The 23,147-nt window shown below is 42.9% G+C and overlaps 5 protein-coding genes across 8 annotated transcripts; 2 read left to right on the top strand and 3 right to left on the bottom strand.

Annotated features, from left to right (window-relative positions):
* The first annotated feature begins 1,627 nt into the window (after window positions 1-1,627).
* On the top strand, window positions 1,628-5,475 carry dhrs1 (dehydrogenase/reductase (SDR family) member 1). The gene is made up of 9 exons (XM_072363884.1): window positions 1,628-1,764; window positions 2,461-2,607; window positions 2,814-2,957; window positions 3,121-3,200; window positions 3,359-3,491; window positions 3,619-3,762; window positions 3,847-3,916; window positions 4,099-4,179; window positions 4,270-5,475. The coding sequence occupies exons 2-9, from the start codon at window positions 2,464-2,466 to the stop codon at window positions 4,404-4,406; spliced, it is 933 nt and encodes a 310-aa protein (XP_072219985.1). The 5' UTR covers window positions 1,628-1,764; window positions 2,461-2,463; the 3' UTR covers window positions 4,407-5,475.
* A 1,206-nt stretch (window positions 5,476-6,681) lies between these two features.
* Window positions 6,682-11,856, top strand: homeza (homeobox and leucine zipper encoding a). Of its 2 annotated transcripts, none has more exons than XM_072363600.1 (3): window positions 6,682-7,284; window positions 8,023-8,108; window positions 8,497-11,856. In XM_072363600.1, the coding sequence occupies exon 3, from the start codon at window positions 8,524-8,526 to the stop codon at window positions 10,504-10,506; it is 1,983 nt and encodes a 660-aa protein (XP_072219701.1). In that variant the 5' UTR covers window positions 6,682-7,284; window positions 8,023-8,108; window positions 8,497-8,523; the 3' UTR covers window positions 10,507-11,856. The 2 variants fall into 2 exon arrangements, with proteins under 2 accessions (XP_072219701.1, XP_072219702.1); XM_072363601.1 differs by having other exon boundaries at window positions 8,023-8,114.
* On the bottom strand, window positions 9,671-14,122 carry LOC140268658 (E3 ubiquitin-protein ligase RNF212B-like). Of its 3 annotated transcripts, XM_072363603.1 has the most exons (12): window positions 13,945-14,122; window positions 13,757-13,809; window positions 13,599-13,673; window positions 13,309-13,415; window positions 13,115-13,217; window positions 12,993-13,021; window positions 12,870-12,910; window positions 12,764-12,788; window positions 12,620-12,683; window positions 12,461-12,512; window positions 12,347-12,377; window positions 9,671-12,246 (listed from the first exon to the last, which is right to left on the bottom strand). In XM_072363603.1, the coding sequence occupies exons 1-12, from the start codon at window positions 14,042-14,044 to the stop codon at window positions 12,183-12,185; spliced, it is 744 nt and encodes a 247-aa protein (XP_072219704.1). In that variant the 5' UTR covers window positions 14,045-14,122; the 3' UTR covers window positions 9,671-12,182. The 3 variants fall into 3 exon arrangements, 2 of the variants coding, with proteins under 2 accessions (XP_072219704.1, XP_072219703.1); XM_072363602.1 differs by having other exon boundaries at window positions 12,993-13,217; XR_011907552.1 differs by having other exon boundaries at window positions 12,180-12,246; window positions 12,347-12,512; window positions 12,993-13,217.
* Window positions 14,123-16,468: 2,346 nt separating this feature from the next.
* Window positions 16,469-17,912, bottom strand: LOC140268811 (zona pellucida sperm-binding protein 3-like). Its single transcript, XM_072363796.1, has 8 exons — window positions 17,707-17,912; window positions 17,535-17,638; window positions 17,371-17,459; window positions 17,122-17,302; window positions 16,940-17,045; window positions 16,767-16,852; window positions 16,598-16,689; window positions 16,469-16,533 (listed from the first exon to the last, which is right to left on the bottom strand). The coding sequence occupies exons 1-8, from the start codon at window positions 17,890-17,892 to the stop codon at window positions 16,469-16,471; spliced, it is 909 nt and encodes a 302-aa protein (XP_072219897.1). The 5' UTR covers window positions 17,893-17,912.
* A 2,733-nt stretch (window positions 17,913-20,645) lies between these two features.
* LOC140268214 (zona pellucida sperm-binding protein 3-like) lies at window positions 20,646-22,589 on the bottom strand. The gene is made up of 9 exons (XM_072362984.1): window positions 22,490-22,589; window positions 22,204-22,388; window positions 22,030-22,133; window positions 21,870-21,961; window positions 21,615-21,795; window positions 21,435-21,540; window positions 21,281-21,366; window positions 20,828-20,919; window positions 20,646-20,755 (listed from the first exon to the last, which is right to left on the bottom strand). Exons 1-9 carry the CDS (start codon window positions 22,554-22,556, stop codon window positions 20,646-20,648), a joined length of 1,023 nt encoding a protein of 340 aa, XP_072219085.1. The 5' UTR covers window positions 22,557-22,589.
* Between the last annotated feature and the right edge of the window lie 558 nt (window positions 22,590-23,147).

The raw sequence follows: 23,147 nt of genomic DNA, 5'->3' as shown, positions 1-23,147 counted from the left end.
AAACCTGTATATACCTTTCATAGCACTGATGGTGCCTTTCAATGTGTGCCAGCCACTGGTTCCATGGGTACTAATGCACTCCCATACCATCCGAAATGCAGGCATTTGAACTGAGTGATGATAACAAGCCAGATGGATGCTCTCCTCTTGTTTCCATATTGTTTCCAAAAAGATTGAAATTTTGGGCTAAGGTTAAAAGATGGCCGCTTTTCAGTATTATGTTGATTTAGGTTTCTTCTTGGCATTATAGAGATGTAATCCAACTGTGTGGATGGCGACCGTGCTCACAGACAATGATTTATGGAAGTGCCCCTGAGCCCTTGCAGTGATTTCTCAAACAGAATCACAGATGCTTTTAATGCATGGCCCCCTGGGGGCCCAAAGATGAAGGGCATCGTCTTCAGTTGTGCCCCTTGAGCACATAGATGTCACCTGATATTATCAACCAAACATGCTGGAATATACAGTCTTATATTGAGGAACATTATTCTGAAATTGCTTCACATGTTTTAGACAACATTGTTTGCAGATTGCTTTAATTTTTTTATCTTTAATTTTGAGAGACTCAGCCTCTCTGAGGTGCTCTTTTTCTACCCAATCACGATACTGACCTGTTGCAAATGAACTCAGTTAGCTGCAACTGGTTCCCCCGGCTGTTTCTTTTCAGCACCACTCACCTTTTTTTGCTCCAGTTCCAACCTTTTTGAGATGCGATGCTGTCAGCTCATAATGATATGAGCTGATATTTTTCATGAAATAGCCAAATCTCTTACGTTCAACATTTGACACGTTTTCAGTTCGACTGTGAATAAAAATACTGGTTTATGAGATTTGAAAATCGTAAGATTCTGTTTTTATTTGGAGTTTACACAGCCTCCCAAAATTACTAGAAAAAAAGGGTTTTAATCTCTTCACAACCACATTGGGAGTAATGCCAAGGGAATATTGACCTATGCAGACTGTTGGCTGTCTGAATGTGACTGCATGAACATCATGAACATTCTGGCATCAACTCTGGAAAGTTAAGAGAAACTTAAGCATGGACTCCAAATTCATCCAAAGAGGAAAAGCACCCACAACTACTGCTTGCATTTTGAACAAAAGTCTCACAAAAAAGTGATTGATTTATTTTCCTTCTCGTATTAGTTTGCTAAAAGAAAAACAAAAAAAAACAACTGCGTTAACACGGATATAAAAGGCTAAAATCGGGACTGGAATTACGTTGATTCGAAACGGACAACAGAGCCATCGTGTGGTGATGTTCAGTTTAACTACCTAAAATGGACCTCGGTTTTGGACGATTAATCCAATATCGACCTGAACATTCAAGATATATCCCTTACTCTGACCAATCTTTAACAGCTAAACCTCAGCGAACCCAGTTTTTTTAAAAAAGAAAAAATAGTACAGTAACGTATATCATGTGTTTTGTTTTGTTTTAAAGGCAAATATTCGATGCTTAAAGTGAAAACTAATGTGTAAACTATATGAACTGTTATCAACACGAAACGGGAAGTCAGAGACAGGGATCTTTTTTCACGTGAATGCTCTTTGTTCGACGTCTTCTCGCGATATTACGGTAGGTGGGCGTTTAAATAACCTTGTAACGTGAAGCTCGTCAGAAAACTCCGGGCAAAAACTGGAATACAATCTCAAACGGAGGCAATAGTCAGCAGTGAACCTATCGAAACGCCTCCCCTTGCTCTTACTTCGAAGTGCTCTTAGCAGGATTGACGAACCAGACCGTGTTCTCAGCGCTGTGAGGTAGGCTTATTTATTATTTTACCCAAGTTAGCCAAAGTAATAATGAAATTCGTAAGAAAAAGAGGAAAATCGCTTTTTTGACGCTGCAATGTTTTGGAATAACAATTAAAATATAATAGTTACATAACAGTTTGAATACCAGTCAAGTCTTTCAGACGAAGAGTCGATTTCTCAGCCGTAACCCTGTTTTTTATTTAAAAGTTTGAATACGAGACCAAAACGAATAAATGAAGAAAAAGAAAAAAAAGTCTTGACATAAAGTGTGTTGTCGAGAAAAGAGTTGTTCTTAAATAACGTGATCCAGTTAACTACGCCATAATAAATCCAGATAATAAATGTCATTTCTCCTCTGAAACATTCACCAAACGGCGGTTCGTGTTCATACATCTACACTAACGTGATTAGTGCAAGTTGCATAATGGAAATGTTTAATTGTAACACGCCAGCCTTGAAAAATGCTGACTAACTGTGACTGGACCTGAAGTATTTATGTAAGACTATGCATCGCCCCTCCACACTCTGTTGAACTCTGGACACGGAGTGGCAAAGGAGCAGTATAATTTACGCAACCTTTTATACCATCTCCAGCAGTCATATCATCATATCTGACCCCTGAAGACCTTTTACCCACTTATTTTTCATCTTATAGTCCCTTTGAACTAACAAATTATTGTGTGTGTGTGTTTCCTCCTCCAGACAATGGCCCTGTCTGGCTGGGTGTGTGTAGTCACAGGTGCCTCCAGAGGCATTGGAAGGGGAATAGCTCTCCAACTGTCCGAGGCCGGAGCCACGGTCTACATCACGGGACGCCAAGAGAAGACTCTGAAACAAACTGCTGCGCAGGTGACATTTTAAGTCTTGCATTTTCACAGTGGAAAACAGACGTCGAGGTTTGTTTCTGGCAGATTTGGAATGGAGCTCCGACATGTGGGTGCCTCCGATCGGAGGCATCTTGCTGCACCTTGAAGTCGGAGCTGTCAGCTCTGTGGTGCCACTGCAGCAGTGTTTCAGTCTGGTGTCTTTTTGCTTTTTTTTTTCACTCCACTCAGGTGAATGAGAGAGGTGGGAACTGCGTGCCGGTCATTTGCGATTCCACGAAAGATGAAGACATCGTGGGGCTTTTCGAACAGATCAAGCGTGAACAGAACGGCAGGCTGGATTTACTGGTTAACAACGCATATGCTGGAGTACAGGTCGGTTTCGCATAAAAAGCCACTCCTTTTTATAGAGCTGATAAAGTGGAGTGAACGCTTGTGTGCTTAATTTGGGCTGAAGCTGGATCAGTGAACGAAAGCAGGCAGAAGAGCAGACACAAACAGTCTACTGTGTTGTTGACCTCAACTTGTGTCATTCCAGGCCATCTTTGAGAACATGGGCAGGAAATTCTGGGAAGTTGATCCGTCTATCTGGGACTCCATTAACAACACCGGCCTCAGGTGCTGAATGCTTTTGTGCCAAGTCACGTTGTGATAAACGCACTTTGTCAGCGAAATGCGTCACGCCGAGTCTCTGATGACAAATACTTCTTATTTTAAAACTGAGAGGACAGCAATGATCTCACCCTTTTTCTTCTTTTCCTGTTTTCGTCTGGCAGGGGTCACTATTTTTTCTCAGTCTATGGGTCCCGGTTGATGGTGGCTCAAGGTCATGGTATGATAGTGACCATTTCATCTATGGGTGGGCTGAACTATCTCTTCAATGTACCATACGGGGTTGGTAAGGCTGCGGTAAGTTGTCACCTCACCCAGCATAAGCACAGTATTATCTGCTAATCTCTTCCCAGTCATACAGTGAGATATCTTGTCAGTGTGTTTAAAAAAAAAAAAAAACAATAAATGCCTGTTTTGTTTCCAGTGTGACAGGTTGGCAGGTGACATGGCAGTTGAGCTGAAAAGTCGAGGAGTGGCCTCTGTCAGCCTGTGGCCAGGAGCAGTGCAAACAGAGATGATAACTCAGTTGGTTCTGGAGAAAGATGAACCACAGGGTGTGGATTCCAAGGTAGACCCCTCTAAAAAATGCAAATCCTTCCTCGTGACTGCAACTTCAGTCGCATCCTGAATTTTGGGATTTTGTTTTCCTCAGTTCAAAAAGGTATTTTCCAATGGAGAATCCACAGAGCTGAGCGGGAGGTGCATCGTCAACCTGGCAAAAGGTAAAATTATGCCGCTGGGTGATTTTTAGACTCTGGCGTCAACACTACAGCTCCAGAAAGGCTTTATAAGCTTTGTGCATATGTGTGATCTTTACTCGCCATTTGTTCTCACATAATCTGAGAAAGTGACCCTAAGAATACTGAGAAGTGTTTTGATTTTGGCTTTTTCTTTTGTTTGCAAGATAAAAATCTCATGTCGCTGACTGGGAAGGTGCTCATGACGTGTGACCTGGCGAGGCGCTATGGGATTAAAGATATTGATGGTGAATATGTGTGATCCCCTTATTACGATTTGAGAATTATACATTTAAACTTATTTAAACTTACCACTCATTATATGTGTTTATTTCCAGGGCGTGACGTGGCCGATTACACTTCCCTGAAGTTCTTCCTGACCCAGGTCCCGTACCTGTCTTGGCTCTCCCCTGCTGTGCCCTCATTCCTTCGCCTGCCTCGCTTCATGCTCACCCTGGCAAACGGCCGCTTCTAGACATGTCCCACACCGCTCGTCACACTGTAGCATCCTAACCTAAAGTTCAACCACAGTGTCTGCGGTTTAAGATCACAACCAAAACTGATGACTAAATGTTGAAAAAAGAGTTTACACTCCACAAGGAAGGAGTCCAATTCCGGATATATATGCCCGCATTCATTCCCTCTTGAGCGCTAAATGATTGCAAATCGATGAAGTTTGAAGTCTAAAAAGGTCAATATGAAGGATGTTGTAGCGTTAAACTTAAACACAAACACTAATGTCAGCTGAATGTGAAAAGCCAATAACATGATTTAACGTTGTGGGTTTTTTATTTTTTTATTATTATCTAAAAATAATCTTTTAGAGATGTGTAAATGTGCATTTTGCACTTATTTTTACATTTACTACATATGTATCAAAGCTTGGTTTGGCAGTAATCTTGAGCTCCCCCTCCCCCTCGCCTCCCACCAGAAGAATGCAGGCGTATGCAGCCGCTTCGTTCAAAACAAACATGAGACACCATTAGACACAGCAGTGAACCTTTGTCACAGTTAGCAGCAGGACAAACCACGTCCAGCACTGCATCTCATTACGGCTGTCAGGGTAGACACAACCCACCCGACCTCTGCGGCACGCTGAAGTTTTACAGTAAAGGGCGGTTTTAGTTGTAAATGAGCTCACTCCGGATCTATAAATAGGATCTGCTGACGCTGACACATGATTGTATGCGACTCTTTTTTTAATTCGACTTTTTTGTGTGTGTGGGGAGTTGTTTTCATTGCGTGAGTAGCACTTTTTTCCAGCGGGATTTTCATCCATGAAATAATGGTTTTCCACCACCTGAAGGAACCTGCAGGTTCACACTGCAGCCAATGGGAGCGCCATCACTCTAAAAGAAAAAAAGAATGTGATTGGCCAAAGTCTGCCATGGGGGCTTTTGTTTGTGTGCAACCAGAAAATAAAGCCAAGACAAGACCAGAGCTTACTGCCTTCACCAGCTGAGATTTCATGTATTTACTCACCACTTAAGATTGTATTGGGTAAGTAAGCTTCTATGGGTTAAATAAAGGATTACTCATCTCTTGCTGGAACTTGTCTTTTTGCAAAAAGCGAAATATGATGGAGCCGCCGCATGTGGTTTCACGAAGACGGAGATGTTTACTGCACCTGCCTGGTTTTCACTGCTGGGACATCTCCAGTGTGGACCGAGGACCCACAGCGAGGAGGTGTTGACTGTAAACTCAAATATTGTTCACACCTGAAAAATCCAACACGCTTAAAGAAAATCTAACTGGTCAGGACTGGTGTATACCAGTACATTTAAATCCCAGCGGTACATGGGAGTTAACAAAAAAACACTTTAAAAGATTTTATGGACACAAAAATACTAATTTAGAGGTAAAATTAGTCTCTTTTTTTTTAATAATCTGGAATTATTTTCTGATGAAAGCTGATCCTGTGGCTCATCTTGCCACTTTCGATATTGGGATAAAGAAATTAAACATCTCACTAAATCTGAATTAAAATCTGACAAACCAATTCAATAATCAATCAACAAACAATCACATTCATCCTCCTAAAGCTAGCTCAATAACATAAAACTAAGCAAATGAGGTTTAAACTTCAATTACTTTCAAATGCATTTTTTCTTTGCATTCATACAGCGACTTTTTTGAACAGATGTTGGTGGATAATGTTAATGGTAACTTTCCTCTAACCTGGTATCTTAGCAAAATATGCAGCTTGCCGGTTCAGGTAAATATTCACTGAATTGACCATCATGCAACATGAATTGTTTTGGATGTGGACAAACTGGCACAGAACGTTGCAGCCCTCCTCGGCCCTCCAGTGTGCTTCTTCTGTTCACTGGCTGGCAGAAATATTGGGTGCTTCCAAAAAGAATGATCACGTGACAATAAGAGTGCATGGGTTGCCAAGATACTGAACACTGGTCAACTTACCCCCTGGCTCATTCTTACCCCACTCACCCCTAATCCTATTTCACCTGCCCATGTGCATTTGTTTGGATTCCTTCATTGAACAGAACATGCTTTGAGGTAATCCACTTGTGACCGCTGGTTCAGTGAAAAGCTATTAAAACGGATTTGTGTTGAGTCTAAAATAACCTGCGTGTTTCTGCCTTATATTAGGTTGCTGAAACATCCATGAGGTTTGCTCTGTGTTCTTTTTTCCTTCATGTCAAGAGGGATCTGAGTTTGATCCAAAGACCTGCTGTCCGGTGGCGTCCCAAAGCGACTTCCACATTTTAAAGCTTATAAGGGAGTGTTGAAGCTGAGCGGAATGATTCCTCCTGCCCCTGATACGTGAGGCGCAGCTTGTTGGCTGAATCCGGCCTACTGTAACGGATTCATAATTCAGGGCCTTCCTCCCTCCAATCCCGGGCCTGCTCACCCAGACGGGCACACCCACCCCCGCCGTCACCGTGGGGGAGTCATGTGGGCCTTCTGGGCTTCCTGGTCCTCAGCTCCGCCTCGCGTCGACTGGCCGGACAGGGGAAACACTTCTCAGTTTAAGAACAAAAGCAACAACGGACGGACCGAGGGGGCAGGAATAAACGGCGACTAAGCCTGTTTTGTCCTGGATCGGATATTTGCGACCTCGGCAGGATTTAGCCGACCACTGAACTCAGACGACAGGCGACAAACTTGGTCGCCTCACATCTTTGAATCCTGACCGTAATCCGTCGAGGTGCTTGATTAATAAGACAAGGGTCAAACAAACCGACGGACGGACGGTATTGTTTCCTCGGACTGCCTCGAAAACTTGGAAATATATATCCGAGCGGTTGAGGGTAAACTCCGAGTTTCTTTGAGGTTTTTTTTTGTATCGCTCAGACGGACGCCGGGGATAAAGGGCTATTGAGTCGTTTTCGGTAAGTTTATTTTTATGTTTCACTGAAGCGTGTCTAACGGCGAAGTGCGCCTGTGCAGCGTGAAGCTTTTAGTTGGTACGCCATAAAGGGGGGAGACACCGGGCTGCTTTTGTTGGTGCCACAGCGAGCAACTTTTACAGCTTTTCGGGTTTGACGAAAGCAAAGAAACTATGAATAAAACTGTTCCAAGCTAAAACGACAAACCCGAAGAGGAGGAGGAGGGGGGGGAATGACCTCATCCCCGGGGTTCTCTGTGTGTCACCAGTGACTAACACCATGATTTGTTAGCTTATGTTTGTGTTGTGCTCAAACATTTTCTTTCGTGATTTAAAGGGGCTTCGGTCGTCGGCTGGAGACATGGCGTAACCTACCAACTAAATGCGCAACACTTCCTCTGCTGCGAATAAATAACGGTGCATCTAAAGTTAAAGAGTGTGTGTGTGTGAGAGAGAGAGAACAATATTTAGTTTCAAGCATCTAACTTTTGCTTTTCGGTGTCGACTACAGTGAGACGAATGTGTGTAACAATGATCCGGAGGCTTATCTCAATTCCTTTGGTTGTGGTCCCCCTAACAGGCATTGGGGTGTGTTGTGGCTTATTTAACACCTGTTGATTAAGAGAAAGCAAAAACCCTTTTCATAGGACTCTGTTGAGTCTGTTTGGTACAGTTTGAAAGTGTAATATGTCCTGGTGTGAACTTGGGTGTGATTCATTGGCCTAATTTTCTCTTCCTACAGGTTTCTGTTGTGGTATCCATCTTTGTCAGGAGGCCACGCTCATCTTTCAGGACTGAGAACTTGGAAGTGGAACAAAGCCTGACTGGGTAGGGGTGAGAAAATAGACAGTGATGGATTCCTTGTTGATTTTCATTCCCCGTTGCTCCCACCCTTTGTGACCAATCCCCTCACTTGTGCAAAACAAAAGTCAGCCACCACACTTTGGGGGAGGGGAGCCCCAGTCTGGACGGAGTATACGACTAGTTTTATTGGGAGTTCAGAATCAGGGGAGGAAAGTAGGGGGAGGGGAGACGGTTGTCAGATAGTCGACTTTGAGAATGAATGAGAACAGAAAGTTCTTCAAACATCAGCCTGTACTCCTCTGGACAAATCGTCCCTCTCTGCACAGCGAGCTTATCTTTAAAGTACTGACAGTTTGGCTGTTGAGACGAGCAAAAAACCCGACTATATCATTTCTTTTGTGTCCCTTTCTAGGTGGCCGAACCAGTTTTAATCGCCCAGATGGCATCGCGCTCTGAACACGATGACAGGAACGGACTGATTATGGACACAAATGGGTCTTTTGAAGGAAAAGTACCAAAGGCAGAATGTGAATTAAAGGTTGAATCGGAATGCTCTTCCAAGGAATTGCACCGCTCTGCCAGCCCCGCCGAAAGCAACGCAAGTGGAGTGGCCAGTTTCACCACCAACAACAACTCTGTTGTGTGCCTGCCTCTGGTTTCAGAGGGACTGAAATTAGTGTGGACGCAGTCTGATCAGACCAGAGAACTCGACTCAATCCCGGAACTGGTCCACGCCTTTAACTTATTTCCATACCCATCGTCCCGCGAGGTCAACGCCTTGGCCCGGGTATGCGCTTTGCCACTGGACAAAGTTAAAGTGTGGTTCATGGTACAGAGAATTAAATACGGTATTAGCTGGTCCTCGGAGGAAATTGAGGAGACGCGGAGAAAGCTGGCGGTCCCTGAGCTTTGTGATGAGACCGCCGAAACAAAAGAAGATGCCAAACTAAAGAGCGAAAGCAACAGTTCCGAGGAACTGATAATTGAGGATAAAGACAGTGATGAAGAGGTCCCTGCTCTAACCATCTTCATCCCTCAGACTAAGGCTTCTAAATGCGAGTCACGAGATTCTTATAAACCAACCAAATCCACTCCTCCCTGCTTCAGTTCCACCCTCCCACCTCCTCAGGATTCGTACTTCTATCACCCACCGGCTGAGACGCCGCCAACTACAGCAGCCGACGTCTCCCTTGACCTGTCCGAGTTGCCGTCGCGACATCACCGACACGGACGCTACAAAAAATCCAAAGCTCAGCTCGCTGCCCTGCGCAAAAGCTTTCTGCGAGAGAACTGGCCTGCAGAGGCAGAGCTCAGGCGTTTGCAGGAAGAAACGGGGCTGAGCCGGAATGACATTCGGAAATGGTTCAGTGACAGTCGCTACCAGCTGAGGGTCGGCCGAGGGAGCCTGGCGGCAGCCCAGAACTATTCTCATCAAACTGCCGAAGGAGGTAAACACGATCCACAGTCTCAGCCTCTTCCGCTTGTTAATCAAAAATCCCGTCAGCTAAACGGGGTCAAAGGCCACGAAGGAACACGCAACAACGGGATTAGAAATTCACATTTCTTTCAGACTTTTTTGACAAACAGCCTAGAAGCATTTGGGGAAAGGGTCCTTGAGACGCAGGGGCATGAAGTTATGGTGGAGCTCTCGGGGGATGGGTACAGCTTTAAAGATGAGGAACAGAGTGAAGAACAACCTCTACAGCTGACCAAGACCTGCAGTACTGAGCCAGATGCTGCCCAGGAATCCAAATCCTCTCCCTATTCGTCACCCTCCAGTAGCCCACAACTCATTGCCTCCCCAAATAAACCTCTTTCATACAGATTCCGCACATCAAAGAAGTCTGTGCATCCAGCCAAAACCAGCCCCCCTCAGACATCCCTGTGCTTCTCAGGGGCCTCCACTTCTACATCCCAAGCCCTCACCCCAGCAGGGCGACCGAGAAAGACCAAGGAGCAGCTGGATGTGCTGAAGCAGCACTTCTTGAGGTGCCAGTGGCCCAAGAGCGAAGATTACACCGAACTTGTTAAGCTTACAGGTTTGCCCCGAGCAGACGTTATCCAGTGGTTTGGCGACACACGCTACGCGGTAAAAAATGGCCAGCTGCGCTGGGTGAAGGGTGTCCGCGACCAGTTCTTAGCAGAACTGGCGATGCAGCAAAGCAGCAGCGGGTTGACGAACGGAAGTGGAACGTCCACTCGGCCCGGGGGGGGCCGCAAAAGGAAATCTCCAGCGAACGGAAGGAGCACCGAGTCCCCCGACATCCAGCCACTGGTGGCATATTACCTTTCCACAGGCTCACTACAGGAAAAAGACCTTGACTCACTATGCAAGAAATCGAGAATGAGCTACCAGCAGGTGCGAGACTGGTTTGCAGCTCAGGATGATGGGGAGACTGGCCCTGAACCTGTTGTGGCCTAAGAACTTTTACCCAACAAGCATAGTTATTACTGTGGTTTGTATTGCTTTAACTGAGGCAGGTTTATAAAAAAAATCCAGTCTTCCCAGAACAACCCCAAAGTGAGGTTTGTGTTTTTTTTTTTTTTTGTTTTTTTTTTATACATGCTGCATTCCCTGCTTATTCTAATATATTTAGACTTGAATTATATTTGTGCTGCCTATGTTGCTGTAAATAGGACAGTAATCTTCTACACTGGTTTGTTATATTATGTGAGCTCGTTCTATATTTTTGTTTAGACATCACTACGGCAAATATTTTTAGTATTTGTAGCAGTATAATTTAAACTGGTTGGACTTTTGGTACCTGGCTGTAGCACACGTTTTTACTGCTCCAGAGAAGTGTCCACGTTGATGAATTTACTGACCGATCAATATGTGTAAATCATTCCGTTACAACCAATTATTCCTTTTTAATCGAGAAGCACACTGGACATGTACTTTTTTTTTTTCTTTTTCAAACAAACAAAAAAAACTGACATCTTGCACTTTGGTTTTAGAGCCTGCTGTCGTTATGTGTATTAAATCCAATCATTTCACCGAATCTGAGTTCCTACCCGCACGGGGTCAAGTTAATATCACGATTTTCAAAGAAAAAATGGTTACGTTTCAGTTCTACAGCTCATTTCTCAAACACATTTCCTGGTTCTCTTTTTTTAGTCACTAACTATTTGAATACTTTGCTTGTCATTTGCATATAGCTGCATCTTTGCAACATTGTGGGTTCAACGTAGACGCAGCAACCACATGAGTATGAGCGGGCTGATGTACGCATCTCCAGTTTAGTCACTGATTCAGGAGAGTTGGCTCGTTTTTTTTTGTTGTTTTTTTTTTTTTATTCTAAATAGGTATACCGTAGGGTGTGACTTCATAGGTCGTGATATAGACGTGCTTAGATGAGCAGAAGATGGGTGTCCGCATACAGCATAAACTGAGATGGAGTCGCATCCAAAGAACAGTTGAGATTTGTCAGCTCTCATCATGACTGGTGGCACAAACCCGTTCAGGCTATCGGTTCCCGTACAACTCCACCCCCTCAAATGATCTTAGCTGGCACTCCGAGGAGGATGTTGGCTCTTAAATGGAGTCGGTGTTTAGTTCTTTAGAAATGTCCTCACAAAGGTTGAATAACCAGAAAGTTGACAGAGCAGTGTGCATCACTTAAGTTTGTCCTGTTAGTCATGAGAAGCGAGCGTGAGTCTGTACACGTCGCGTCTTCCTTTGCCAATGTTTTCGGTTTATTTGACCTTGTTTGGAAAAAAATCTCATTTGCACAGCTGTGTCACTGGAAACCAGTAAAAGATTTGCCTTTTTAACCGAGTGTGCAAATGTTTTTTTGGGTCTGCGGCAGTGAGCCTTGATGATGGTGATTAATCATTTCATGTTCATCCGTGTGCATTCTGTGTTGAAGTTCATCTCCTCTCCAAGACGGACTGCTGCCGACATGTCGAGGACCACAAATCAAATAAGATTTTATGGCACTTTAATCCGTCAACAGATCCACACAGAACATATGAAACACATTGATGTAACTGAAGTAGAACAAGACCTTTTCCCGACAACGTGACAACTTTGATGAACAAGCCTAGAACTGTTGGCTCCTTACTGAACAGATGTGTCCTGTGTAAGTGGCTATTTCATCAATGTCTGGGTGACGGTAACAATCCACTCATAAACGGGAACTGGAAAACAGGAGTCTGAGCTCTGAGGATGACAGAGATGAGTTTCACTGGGAGCATCTACCCATCGTGAATAAGTACTTTCATTTTTGGATGATGAAAGTCCCTAAGAAAGCATTACTCACCTTGTCGGAGTGCTGAAGGATGGGGGTGTTCCTTTATGAAAAGAAGGGGGGGGGGCGCAATAGTGAAGGATGCTGCATATTCTGGGTGAAAGATTAATTTGAAGCCTCACTTACTTTGTTCATGAAGAGAGCTGTAGCTGGAAATGGAGGCGACTGAACCGGGGGTCTGACAAAAAGGGAACGGGACAAAGTCCTCCTTCGTTGAATGTAACAAAGGCTAAAACTAAACGGAATAACTTTTAAACCTCCGTACGTTCAATGCGAGACACTTACAGCAAAGGAGAGGCTGGCGCCTCGGTCTCTGGGCCACCTCTGGGACTCCACTGAGCCTATATGACTGAGACCCCAACAGAGAAACTGAGCGTTAGTGTGAACTCCAGAATAAAATCATCCAGAACGTGACTTCAGCGTGCATACCTCATGCCTCTTGATCGAGGGGTAACTGGTGAGAGAAAACATTATATCCACTTAATATGAAACTGACCAGCAGAAGGAAAAGCGTATGATAAATCGGTGGGGTTACCTGGGGAGGTAACAGCCACAGGCAGAGACACCCTCTGAGTCCTGTGAGGGAAAAACGTATTTCATCGTTTTTGTTTTTAAAAACTGGCCTGAAATGTGATTAAAGGTTGAAATGAGCTTTTACCCATTCGTTTGAAACTGTGCTGGAGAAATCTGTGGCACAGAGAGAGACTTCAGGTGAAAGGTATTGAAAGTATTGAAATCTTCCACTATTACTTCACGAGACTCGCGGGATTTAGGACTTACCCTCCTCTGAGAAAGGGGCTTTTTTAACTCTGTGGTTTCCCTTTTCAGCTCCGACAGCTGCTTTTTCAACTCGGCATTCTCTCTTTTCAGCTCTGACAGTTGCCTTGTGACAACAGAGGTGGGAAGAAAAAGCGCCGCTGCTGTGAGCGTGAGTTACACGGCTCCTGAAGAACCGTGTTCAATATTTAAGTCACCTGTAACCCTGCTCAGTGACTTCTTTCAGACGCCGCTCCATTTCGGAAGATTTATTCTTGAAGTGGGCCGTGACTCTCTCCATCTGCGTCCGCTGAAAATGTGCAATCTGGGGAGTGTGAAGATGTCACTGTTTAATGGCATCATAACCCAGATTTATCATTACTTATAATAGTATTACTACTTCAAACAACTTTGGCAAATGGATAATGATTCATAAATCATTTGACTGACCACTTTTTTTTAACAGTTACAGAGGATAGATTTTGGGGAGTTTGGGGGTCAGACAGACCTGAGAAATGTGTGCCAGCCTTGACTGAATGAGTTTCATGGGGTCCTTAAAAAAGACTTTTTCTTGAGGCTTCATCTGAAACAGACGTGGATGCAGATATAAATGCCTGCCTGGAAATAAGAACAGTAACCTGCTGTGAATATGCCGGACTCGCCAACCTCGTCAGAGATGGCCAGGTAACTGCAGCTGGCCCCACACACGCTGCACTGCTCTAAGAAAAACGGAAGAATCACAAAAGCCACGAGTGTCGGTAGCCTGAACATTTCTGCAGAGTCGATGTGAGGTCGAGCAACAATTCCGAAGGAGGCAAAGTAATTCAGCGATGGATTAAATACAACCCTCTCACTTGATTTAATGCACGCCTCGCAGCAGATGTGGCCGCAGCTGGACACAGCAAACTTGGACCCTCTCTTCGTGAAGCACTGGTTACAGTGGAACCAATCCATTTTTCAGGCTATCCAGCTCCCCTGTCTGTAAAAGAACACAAGATCAAAAAACACAAATGTGCTTGAGTTACCATGACATGAGCAAAGTACAACGCTGCTGAGCTCCACCCAGTTCAACACCTCTGGGATGCGATTTGAAGGAATTTCGTGGGGGAGGATCAACCAAAACATGGACTTCGACATCATCTTCGTTTCCTAATATTTGTTCAACCCTTAGCGGGGAATAACTCATCTCACACTCTTCATGCTTGCTCGCTGCAGATCTGTAAGTGGCGTTTGCTTTTAAAGATTTCCCTGGCTCCTTATAACTTTGAGAGTCATGATTTGCAAATCTTTTAATCCCGATATTCAGTAGAAGAATTTCAAAGTGAAATATTTTTCACTCACGTGTTCATGTGAGTTTTATCTTTTTGTTGTCCAAAAGAATTGACTGATCCAGAGGTGGTGCTTTTAGAAGTGTTGATCTCTGATCAAACCCATCCAGCTCTGGAGCTGGGTATGTTTCCAACATGTGTTGCCATGGTGATACACCAGATTCAGGACACTGAGTGAAACCAGATGTTCTCTGGCTGAGGCCCCTAATGCTGCTTTGTAGTGCAGGTCCTGGTGGAACATCTCATTGCTTTTTGGGTTAACTGGATCTAAATCTGACAGCTGCGGGTGCAGAAACACGGGGTTCATCCCCTTAATTGTAGCTGAAAAAAGCTGGGAAAGTTCAAACTCTCAGTTATGCAGTCAAATATAATAATAAAAATAAAATACAGCTGCCAGACAAGATAAGACAGCACATTTTTAAAGTTTTGGCTCATTCGCACTGGTTGCTGGTGAAATAAATGTGTTGATTTTAAAGTGTATAGTTCGTTATTTAGCCTCAATGATATTAGCCCCAAATCAAATAAATGTTAACCCCGCAATTCATTAGCTCGTAACTTAGGTCATTATTACAACTATTTTACTTTCTTCAGCTTTAACCATTATCAGTCTGCTAAACCTATGTTTTAGCAGAGCGAGGTTAACTGTGAAACCAAAACTTTATTTCTGAAGGTTAATTCTGGAATCTTTTTTGTGACATCACAATTTGCCTGCATAAAGCAGTTTTTTGCTTTCATGTTTATCTTTTCTTTTTTTTGTTACGCACTCCACCGTCCACTTGTTTTCCAAAATAACAGAAGTGATGAATACACGTTTATAACCCCACGGAGTAAGTGTTAGTCCAAACTATTAAAAGTGTAGCTACAAAACGTAGCCGCCAGTTAGCGTTCCGTTTAGCTAGATAAAAATGCAACACAATGGATAGTAAACAGGCTGCGAAAAACTGATTTAAGTACATTAGAATGTATTGCTTCCGTTTCCCACATTACCTTCCGGTGCTATATCCAGAAGGAAACCGTTCTTTAGCCGTTTCCGACTTATTTATATACGTCTATGGTTTCCGACACCTCGGCTTTGCAGTCCCGCCCAGTGGGTCCAGTACTTTGCTCTGATTGGTGGAGACACGTAGGAGTTGACCGTTAAGTTTGAATTTAGATACTGGACATTTTTCCCCAGCATGAAGACATTTTTAAATGACTGAGACTGCAGGGTCTGATTAAATTCATATGACACTTTCCCCTCAACTTCCTGTTCAAAGTCAACGGTCAAACACATCCCACTCCTGAGGTGAAGAGAAGCTAGTTTAGTTCTATGCTGCATTCAAAATGTCTGCTCACCATGAGGTAGATTCAGTAATGAATAGAGCCAGAAAGATGGCTGTACAGAGCATCAATTCACAGTTGTCACATAAGCAAGCATGATCTGATGAGCAAAATGCACCATTTCCATTGGGAACACAAACCACTTAAATACTGAAACTGCAATCTTGTATATATGGCCCGATAGAAGCATAAACCGCTGTTAATCAAAGTTAAATTTTTTTTAGGCTTAGACTGTGCAATTTAAGATGCGGAAACTGCTAAAAAGGGTTTGTGGTATAGTGCTGTAGCCTGCATGCAAAGAAGCGAGCTGGCTGCACTACTACCCTATGGTTTAGATTGAAGTTTACAGGAATATCTTAAGCAGAACAAAAAAAAAAAAGAAAAAAAATCCTTCCAGCATGTGACACAAGTTTTGTGCCTGGCTTTGGGTTGCAATATATGGCCAGTTTCTGAACAGGTGACAGAGTTTGTGTGTAAAAGTTAAAATTGAATTCCAATTTGGCCATCAGGGACTTGAGTTTTTTTTTTTTTTTAAATAAACATGAACCACGTTAAAGTTTTAAGTGGCCAGTATTTTAAACTCGAGGACCAAAAACCCCACAAAGACAATATAGCAGTTTGACAGTTCTTTAATGAACAATGCAGACATTTCAGAAGCATAGCCCAGCCTAAAAACCTAAGATTGAAGAGGCCAGTCAACTTGATCATCCAGTCTTTTTGCCTTGAAGTCTCAGGAAGTAAAATCAGTGATGATAAGTGGTCCAAGAACTGCTTTTTGTGCCAAACCATTCTTCCCTATAGATTGGAAAGGAAATTAGTCTGAGAACAAACAAATAACACCATGTGTGCCAAGTCATACCTGATGCCAGACTCCTTTTCTTTCTAGAGTTGCAGGTGAAGTCACAGCAGTCACATAAATTGCTGTATGCTGCATCATCCAGGAGCTCCCAACTGAAGGTAGCAATATTACAATAAGTTGCAGGATGCAAAGCTAGATGCAAAGGCCCTTTAAAGTTAAAGTCTTTTACCCATGAGCTTTCTTGTAGTGGCAGGCCTTCTTGGTTTGGTCAAGCCCATTTGGGTCCCAAGCCAAAAGGGTGCAGTGGATGTATACCTGTTAAAATATTTTTAACAATTATGCCAAGTCAACCATTGCTTTAACCCATTAAAGTTTTCTCTAAGGTTTAAGTTAAAAGCCTACCTCTTGTGCAAGAGCAAACCTAAAGGCTTGAAGGGATAGCTGGAGCTCTGAGGATTTTTGTCTTGGTTCAAATTTTGTGCGTGAGAATTTACTGTCCACAAGGCATCTACATGAAACACAGAAGTTAACTCAATGGCTGGCAGAAATTGCATGTCAAAGCTTATGCCAAGTCAAGCAAGTACCCCTTATTGTTGATTATTGGATAAAAGTCAGATCCTGGCTGTAGCTCTGGTGTTGTGGTAGCAACACATTCCTCAAGAAGCAGCAGCAAGGGCTGATGGGTCTGCTGCTCCACACTAGCCATGATGGGTATCAAGGAGCCCAGGGAGAAAGTTGTGGATTCAGCAGGGCCTGAAAAGTCAGCTGAACCACAAATCAGAGTTTTAGTCACTGTGGACAATTAGGCTATTGCTGATATGGTTGACACCCACCATTCATAATTCCAATGTGAAATACCAGGTTTTCCACACCATATGTAGAAAATACTGGCTCGTAAATCCTGGGGAACCAGTCCTGGGGCCTGTATGAGAGATTTAGCTCAATAGTTGTACTTCATATCTGTACAACTGAGTCTAGTTGCTCACCAAGCACTCACCGCTCATATGAGCAGACAACTGGGAGAGTAAAGGGATGAACATAAGAGTCAGGGGAGGAAGCGTAGACCAAGTCGTTTGTGTAGTTCAGCTCACTCCCGGTCACCTTGAAGAAATGCAAGTGTCACCAACCTGTAAGAATGTAGTACAACTGCACAGTAGTGTCCTGCTTACCAGTCTCCTGAAGTCACAGTCGTTGAGCTCCACACTGAAGAATGCCTGTCTTGGTGTTAAGCTAGTGGGAACGCAGCTTCCAAGACGGAACAAAGAAGTGTCAGCTTGTGTTCTGCTGTCCATCCAGACCAGTGTCACGTGGTCAGCCTCGCAGTCTAGTGTGATCTCTGCAGGGGACAGGATCATTTTCAGACTGATGGATTTTCTGTAAGCAAAGGTGAAAAAAAAAAAATCCAGCATTTGGCAAAACATTACCTGCATTTACTGAACTGGCAATCATCAGGCAGAAGAGCAGTACACAATGCAAAGAGCACACCATTGTGACTGAATACTTAGTCCTCCACTCTGCAGGACATTTTAATCTCTCTCTGATTGGCGCATGTCAATCAAGAAAACTGGTTTCACCTGGTGTGTGTCAGCAACAAGCACAAGTGCAGCGTCATTCCGTGGACACGCAATAAGGTTAATATTCAATTTGATGTATAAGATTTGTGATATTAAACAACATATCAGAATGAAGGTTAGAGCTAAACAAAAAGCGGTGTGGGCTGAAGGATAGGGATTTCACTTTTGAGTTGAAAAAAAATCAATTTGTAATTCACCAGGAAAAAGAGATTTTTGTTTCCTTAGTTAACATGTGGAAAACTGGACAAAGTGAAGTGGGTTTATTAACATTTCTGGGATTACATTGTGACAGTAGACTAATTTAGTCAAGTCATATACAATGAATATAATTGAAGAAAAATGCAAGAAGATATTTTGAATAGATAACATGTGATACTTGAAGGGATGGGAATGATCAGCACTGAAAAAAAGCTTAATTCAACACTTAATGGAACAGAGGCACAAGATTTGACTTCAGTCACCTCATTAGTTGGTCTTGAAAAGACAGAGGTTTTGTGTCAGCTCAAAGGCATCTTTGTCAAAAGCAGTCTTATGAGCTGAGAAGGAGACAGTTACCCAGTGTTTATTGGATATTGTTTGATATTTTTGAGTGGCTTTCCAAAACAACTTTGGCAGAAGAGCGAGAAGACCGCCCTAACTTTAAGATTATGCTTAAAACTTTCCTTTCTGATAAAGCTTTTAGTTAGGGATGACTCAGGTGACCCTGAAACATCCCATAGATAAGCTGCTATAGGCCTAGACTACTGGGGGCCTCTTATGTCACAACTTTCCTCACTTTGCTCTTGTCCCTCCCCCTCGACTCTGAACAGGTATCCTTTGAATGGTGTTATAGTGCCCCCCCTCCCCCCCCCCTTCTTTTCTGTCCCCTCAAACCCCAGCTGGTCAAGGCGGATGGTCACCCTTCCTGAGTCTGGTTCTGCCAGAGGTTTCTTCCTGTTAAAAGGGAGTCGTTTCTCTCCATAGTCACCTCATGCATGCTCAGGACGGGAGATTGGAGGAGATTCAGTGCAATCTGCTGGTTTCCTTAGCTAGGAAATTGTTTTTGAAGTGGCTTTGTATGTCTGAATTGGACTCATTTTGAAATTAATTAATTGGTTTATGATTACAATGAATTGAACTCCAATTGGACTGTATTACTGAAGTGCCTTGAGATGGCATTTTCTGTAATTTGGCAGAATATAAATAAAATTTCATTGAATAAAATGCATGTAGAATTAGTAGCCAACCTGAAAGTTTGAAAATAGACAATCATGCTTGTTAACTAATGCAAGAACAGGCAATGCGGTGTGTGAATTGACCTCAAAGAAGTGAAAGCTTGAAGAGGCATAAAGCCTGGATAGACAGAAAATAAAATTTGGTGCAACTTCTGAGATGCAAACAAAATTGCTAAATTAAAAAAAAAAAAATGCTTGAATAGTACTGACAAATGCACCTCTTTCTCTAGACATTGGGTGGGAAGCCTTTAAGATTGTTGCATCCTCCAACCCCTCAATAGTTGTAATTGCTTTTTTTCACCCTGGCAAGATGAGAAAAGTCCCAAATTGACAAAGCACAACTGGGAACATAGACCAAGTTGCTCCATTTTAGTTTAACCACTTATATCTGAACCTCAAATTGTGATTCTTGATCAAGATGTCTAACTACAACTAGTCCAATTGAAATGTTCAAAGGCATCCTGTGCAGTACTGGCCAACAAATGCCAGAAGGGAAATATGGCTCATGAGCAATTTCACATCAGAGATGTCAAGTCTTAAGATGGGAGTGCAGCTAAGCACATAGCTTGTGACATGAGAGGCTGACCCCAGTTGGCTGAGCATTTACTTCTGGGTTGCTTGTGCAAGAACCAATGTTGGGGCCTATAGACATTTAGGTTGTAGACCTTGTTTTACCCTCCAAATGCAGACTTCATTCTTTGCATGTAAAAGCTGGTCCTGTTTGAACAGACCACATGGGAACAGTGAGTCTCATGTGCCATTGAGGGGAGAACCCAAATATTCTGTAAAGGGAAATCTGGTTCTTTCAGAGGACCAAGTTTAAACCAGATTGCTTAATACCTGAAATACTCTGGGCCAGCTGCAATTTAAAGCAAATTGCTCACACTGAAAGACTGACAAGCGAGCATTGTCTAATTAAATGCCCTAAACACTTTGACGGATTGAAGACAAGCATCCTGACTCAAAGCGCAAAGAAAATTTTGTTTTGCCTCCCTAATGCCCATTAAGACCGTTATGTGAACTAAACCAGTCTGAATACCTCAAGACTGCCATGGGGTAATTTTAAAAATGCATTCATTTCAAATAAAGTGACCCCAGATCACTCAATGACAGGGATGGTTTTTCACAAATTTATTCAGTTTAACATTGCATGTTCAAGTTAAAGAAAGTCAGATCATGAACTGCTGAGTTCTTACATTCAAATCAAAAGAGCAACATCTGCTACAGGTAGAGAGGCTTCAGCTTAGACTCAGCCTTTCCTGAGGAGAGTGTTGACTTTAGCTGCATTCTGCAAATATACATTTGAGAAACTCAGACAACCTAAGAGTCAACCTTCGCAACAGGCTCCACAAGTGTTGAGTTTGTAGAGTCAGATCTTTCCAGTATGATGAGTGGACCCAAGACAGAGTTGTACTTCATGTGGTGGTCATCTATAGGGGCAGAAAAGAGAACATTTGAAGCACCAGAACAATCTTGGGTGGGCATACAAATAGAGAACATACCCATAGTAACTGCCCTCTTGGGCCGAACTGCACAGTCGGAGTCACAGCACTGGCAGAGGGAGCTCTGAGATGGCTCATCCAGTAGTTCCCATCTGAGTTAAAGCAGTTACAGTTTAAAAACTTTAGCACAGCAGGTATGTTATCACAGCCAGTTGCTTTAAGTCATGCAAAGCAATCAAGCTAGAGTTCACATAAGGTTAGCAGCAGCTCATTGGTTTAAAGAATGAAAACTTTAAACATCCTGCAGCACCCCCCCCCCCCCCCCCCCCATTTCTCAATGGTTTGAGAGAGGATTCCAGCCACACATGCCATCTTTGAGTACTTTTATTTTCCCCTCCATTTTATAGAAAAAGGGGGGCCTCTACAAGTTTCCATTGCCTCCCAGTTTAAGAGGACTACCTTGAGATGACACTTGGGAAAGTAAATCAGTTTAACTCTTAAATTGACAATTACCCTCCGTGTTCCTTGACATGGCAAGCCTTCTTCCCTTCGTCAAGAGCAGCAGGATCCCATACAACCAAATTACAATGAATGTAAACCTAAGGAACACAAACAAAGTCAATATCTGAGAAGGTAAACTTTAAAAGAAAAGATCATTTACACTCACCTCCTCTCCAAGACCAAATCTGAATGACTGGAGATAGAGGATTAGGGCAGATGAATGGTACCTAGGAAGGAACATGGAACTTCCCCTCTTGCTGTCCAAGAGACACCTGAATAAATTTCAGTTTCAAATTAGAGTCTCTTCATTGCAATGGTTAGTCAGGATAAATGGTTCAAGGCCTACCCTTTATTGCCAATGATGGGGTAAACCTGGCTGCCAGGGTGCAGTTCAGGTGTGGTTGCAGCAATGCATTCGTCCATGAGCAGCAGCAACGGCTGATGGGATTTCTGCTCCACTGCTGCCCATATTGGCATGAATGATCCCAGCGGGATCACATTAGTCTTTGCTATGCTCGTTAATTGGTCTTCAAGAAGAGAGGAAATAAGCATTTTTAAGTGTGCCTTTGAGTTTGCCTGCATTGGTTAAATTTAAACTTACCATTGAGGAGTGCCATATGGAAGACCAGCTTACTACGACCCTCTGAAACACCTGCGCCAGGGTTCAGGAATGCAGGAGCCCACCCTTCAGGACTGTAATGCAATAGTTAAACTCATCTTTTACTAGATTAAAACAATTTCACATAAAAACAGCATTTTACCGTTTATAGACACATTCAATAGGACTCTTGAAAATGGCAGGTTTCGTCTTTGGTAGTGGCCTGAAGCTCATCTCATTTTGATAAATCAGACGTTTTCCCTTTACCTGTAGAGAGGACACTAGTTATTAAAATACATTGCTACTTGAACATTGTTCAATATTACAGGTGCATTACCATCTTTTTGAATTTACACGCCGTAAACTTATAGTCAAATTGAGCTTCCCCTCCTCCAGTAGGTAGGACTGACCACTTAGATGGCATACAACTTCCAAGGAAGAGTCGAGCTGCGTAAGGCACCAACTGGGGACCAACCCTCCATGTGACACTCACTGAGTCTAGTCCACAGTGTACTTTGATAGCTACAAACAAATAATAAAAAATGAATGGTTTTTGTACACAACAACCACGACCAAAAAGTGCACAATGTTGATAAATTTGTCAAGTTAGGGGTGAAAGATACCTGGATCAGAAACGGCTGCATCAAAGACAGCTAAGACAACCACAACTAGATAAAGATGTGACACCATGACTAAATGATACAGTGTATTTCGACAATGGTTCCCTTTATAGGCCTATTGCCTAATTAGCTGAATGATCGACATCTGTGTGAAGTAGACAGAGTTATGCTGCGTTCGATGTCTTCAGGAAAATTTAAGTCAGAACATGAAATTTAGTCATTTTTTACCTCAGCGCATTTAATGTACTGACTTGGAAACAGTCAGACTTGGAAATGAGAGCATTAAGGTTTGCTTTGTTTTTTCTATTCAACTGTTTTTTATATTACAGATATATATAGATATATATAGAAAACAGAAGAACTAATAGGATCAAGAAGAACAAAAGACGTATTCTTCATTGACTTATCTGTTTTGTTGTGGGTTTCTTTCTTGTTGACAAATGTCCAATATCAGTTAATTTTTTTTCTTAATTAGAGTCATATTGATTGTAGCTAGCCTACATATCGGACATCAAATCTGAACTGAATCTTAAGAAGTACTCTCTCTGTGATCAAATATATACCCTGTCAAAACAAATGGAATACATCACCCACCCAAAAGCAATACCTTAGTGAGCTAAGTTTTCCCAAACAAGTTGACTCTTGCAATTTATTTTTTTGT

The sequence above is a fragment of the Leuresthes tenuis genome, unplaced genomic scaffold (assembly GCF_036924035.1).
Source record: "Leuresthes tenuis unplaced genomic scaffold, fLeuTen1.0.hap1 SCAF_14, whole genome shotgun sequence".
NCBI classification, from domain to species: Eukaryota; Metazoa; Chordata; class Actinopteri; order Atheriniformes; family Atherinopsidae; genus Leuresthes; species Leuresthes tenuis.
Note: the sequence above shows the minus strand (reverse complement) of the source record. Positions and strands in the feature narration are given on the sequence as shown.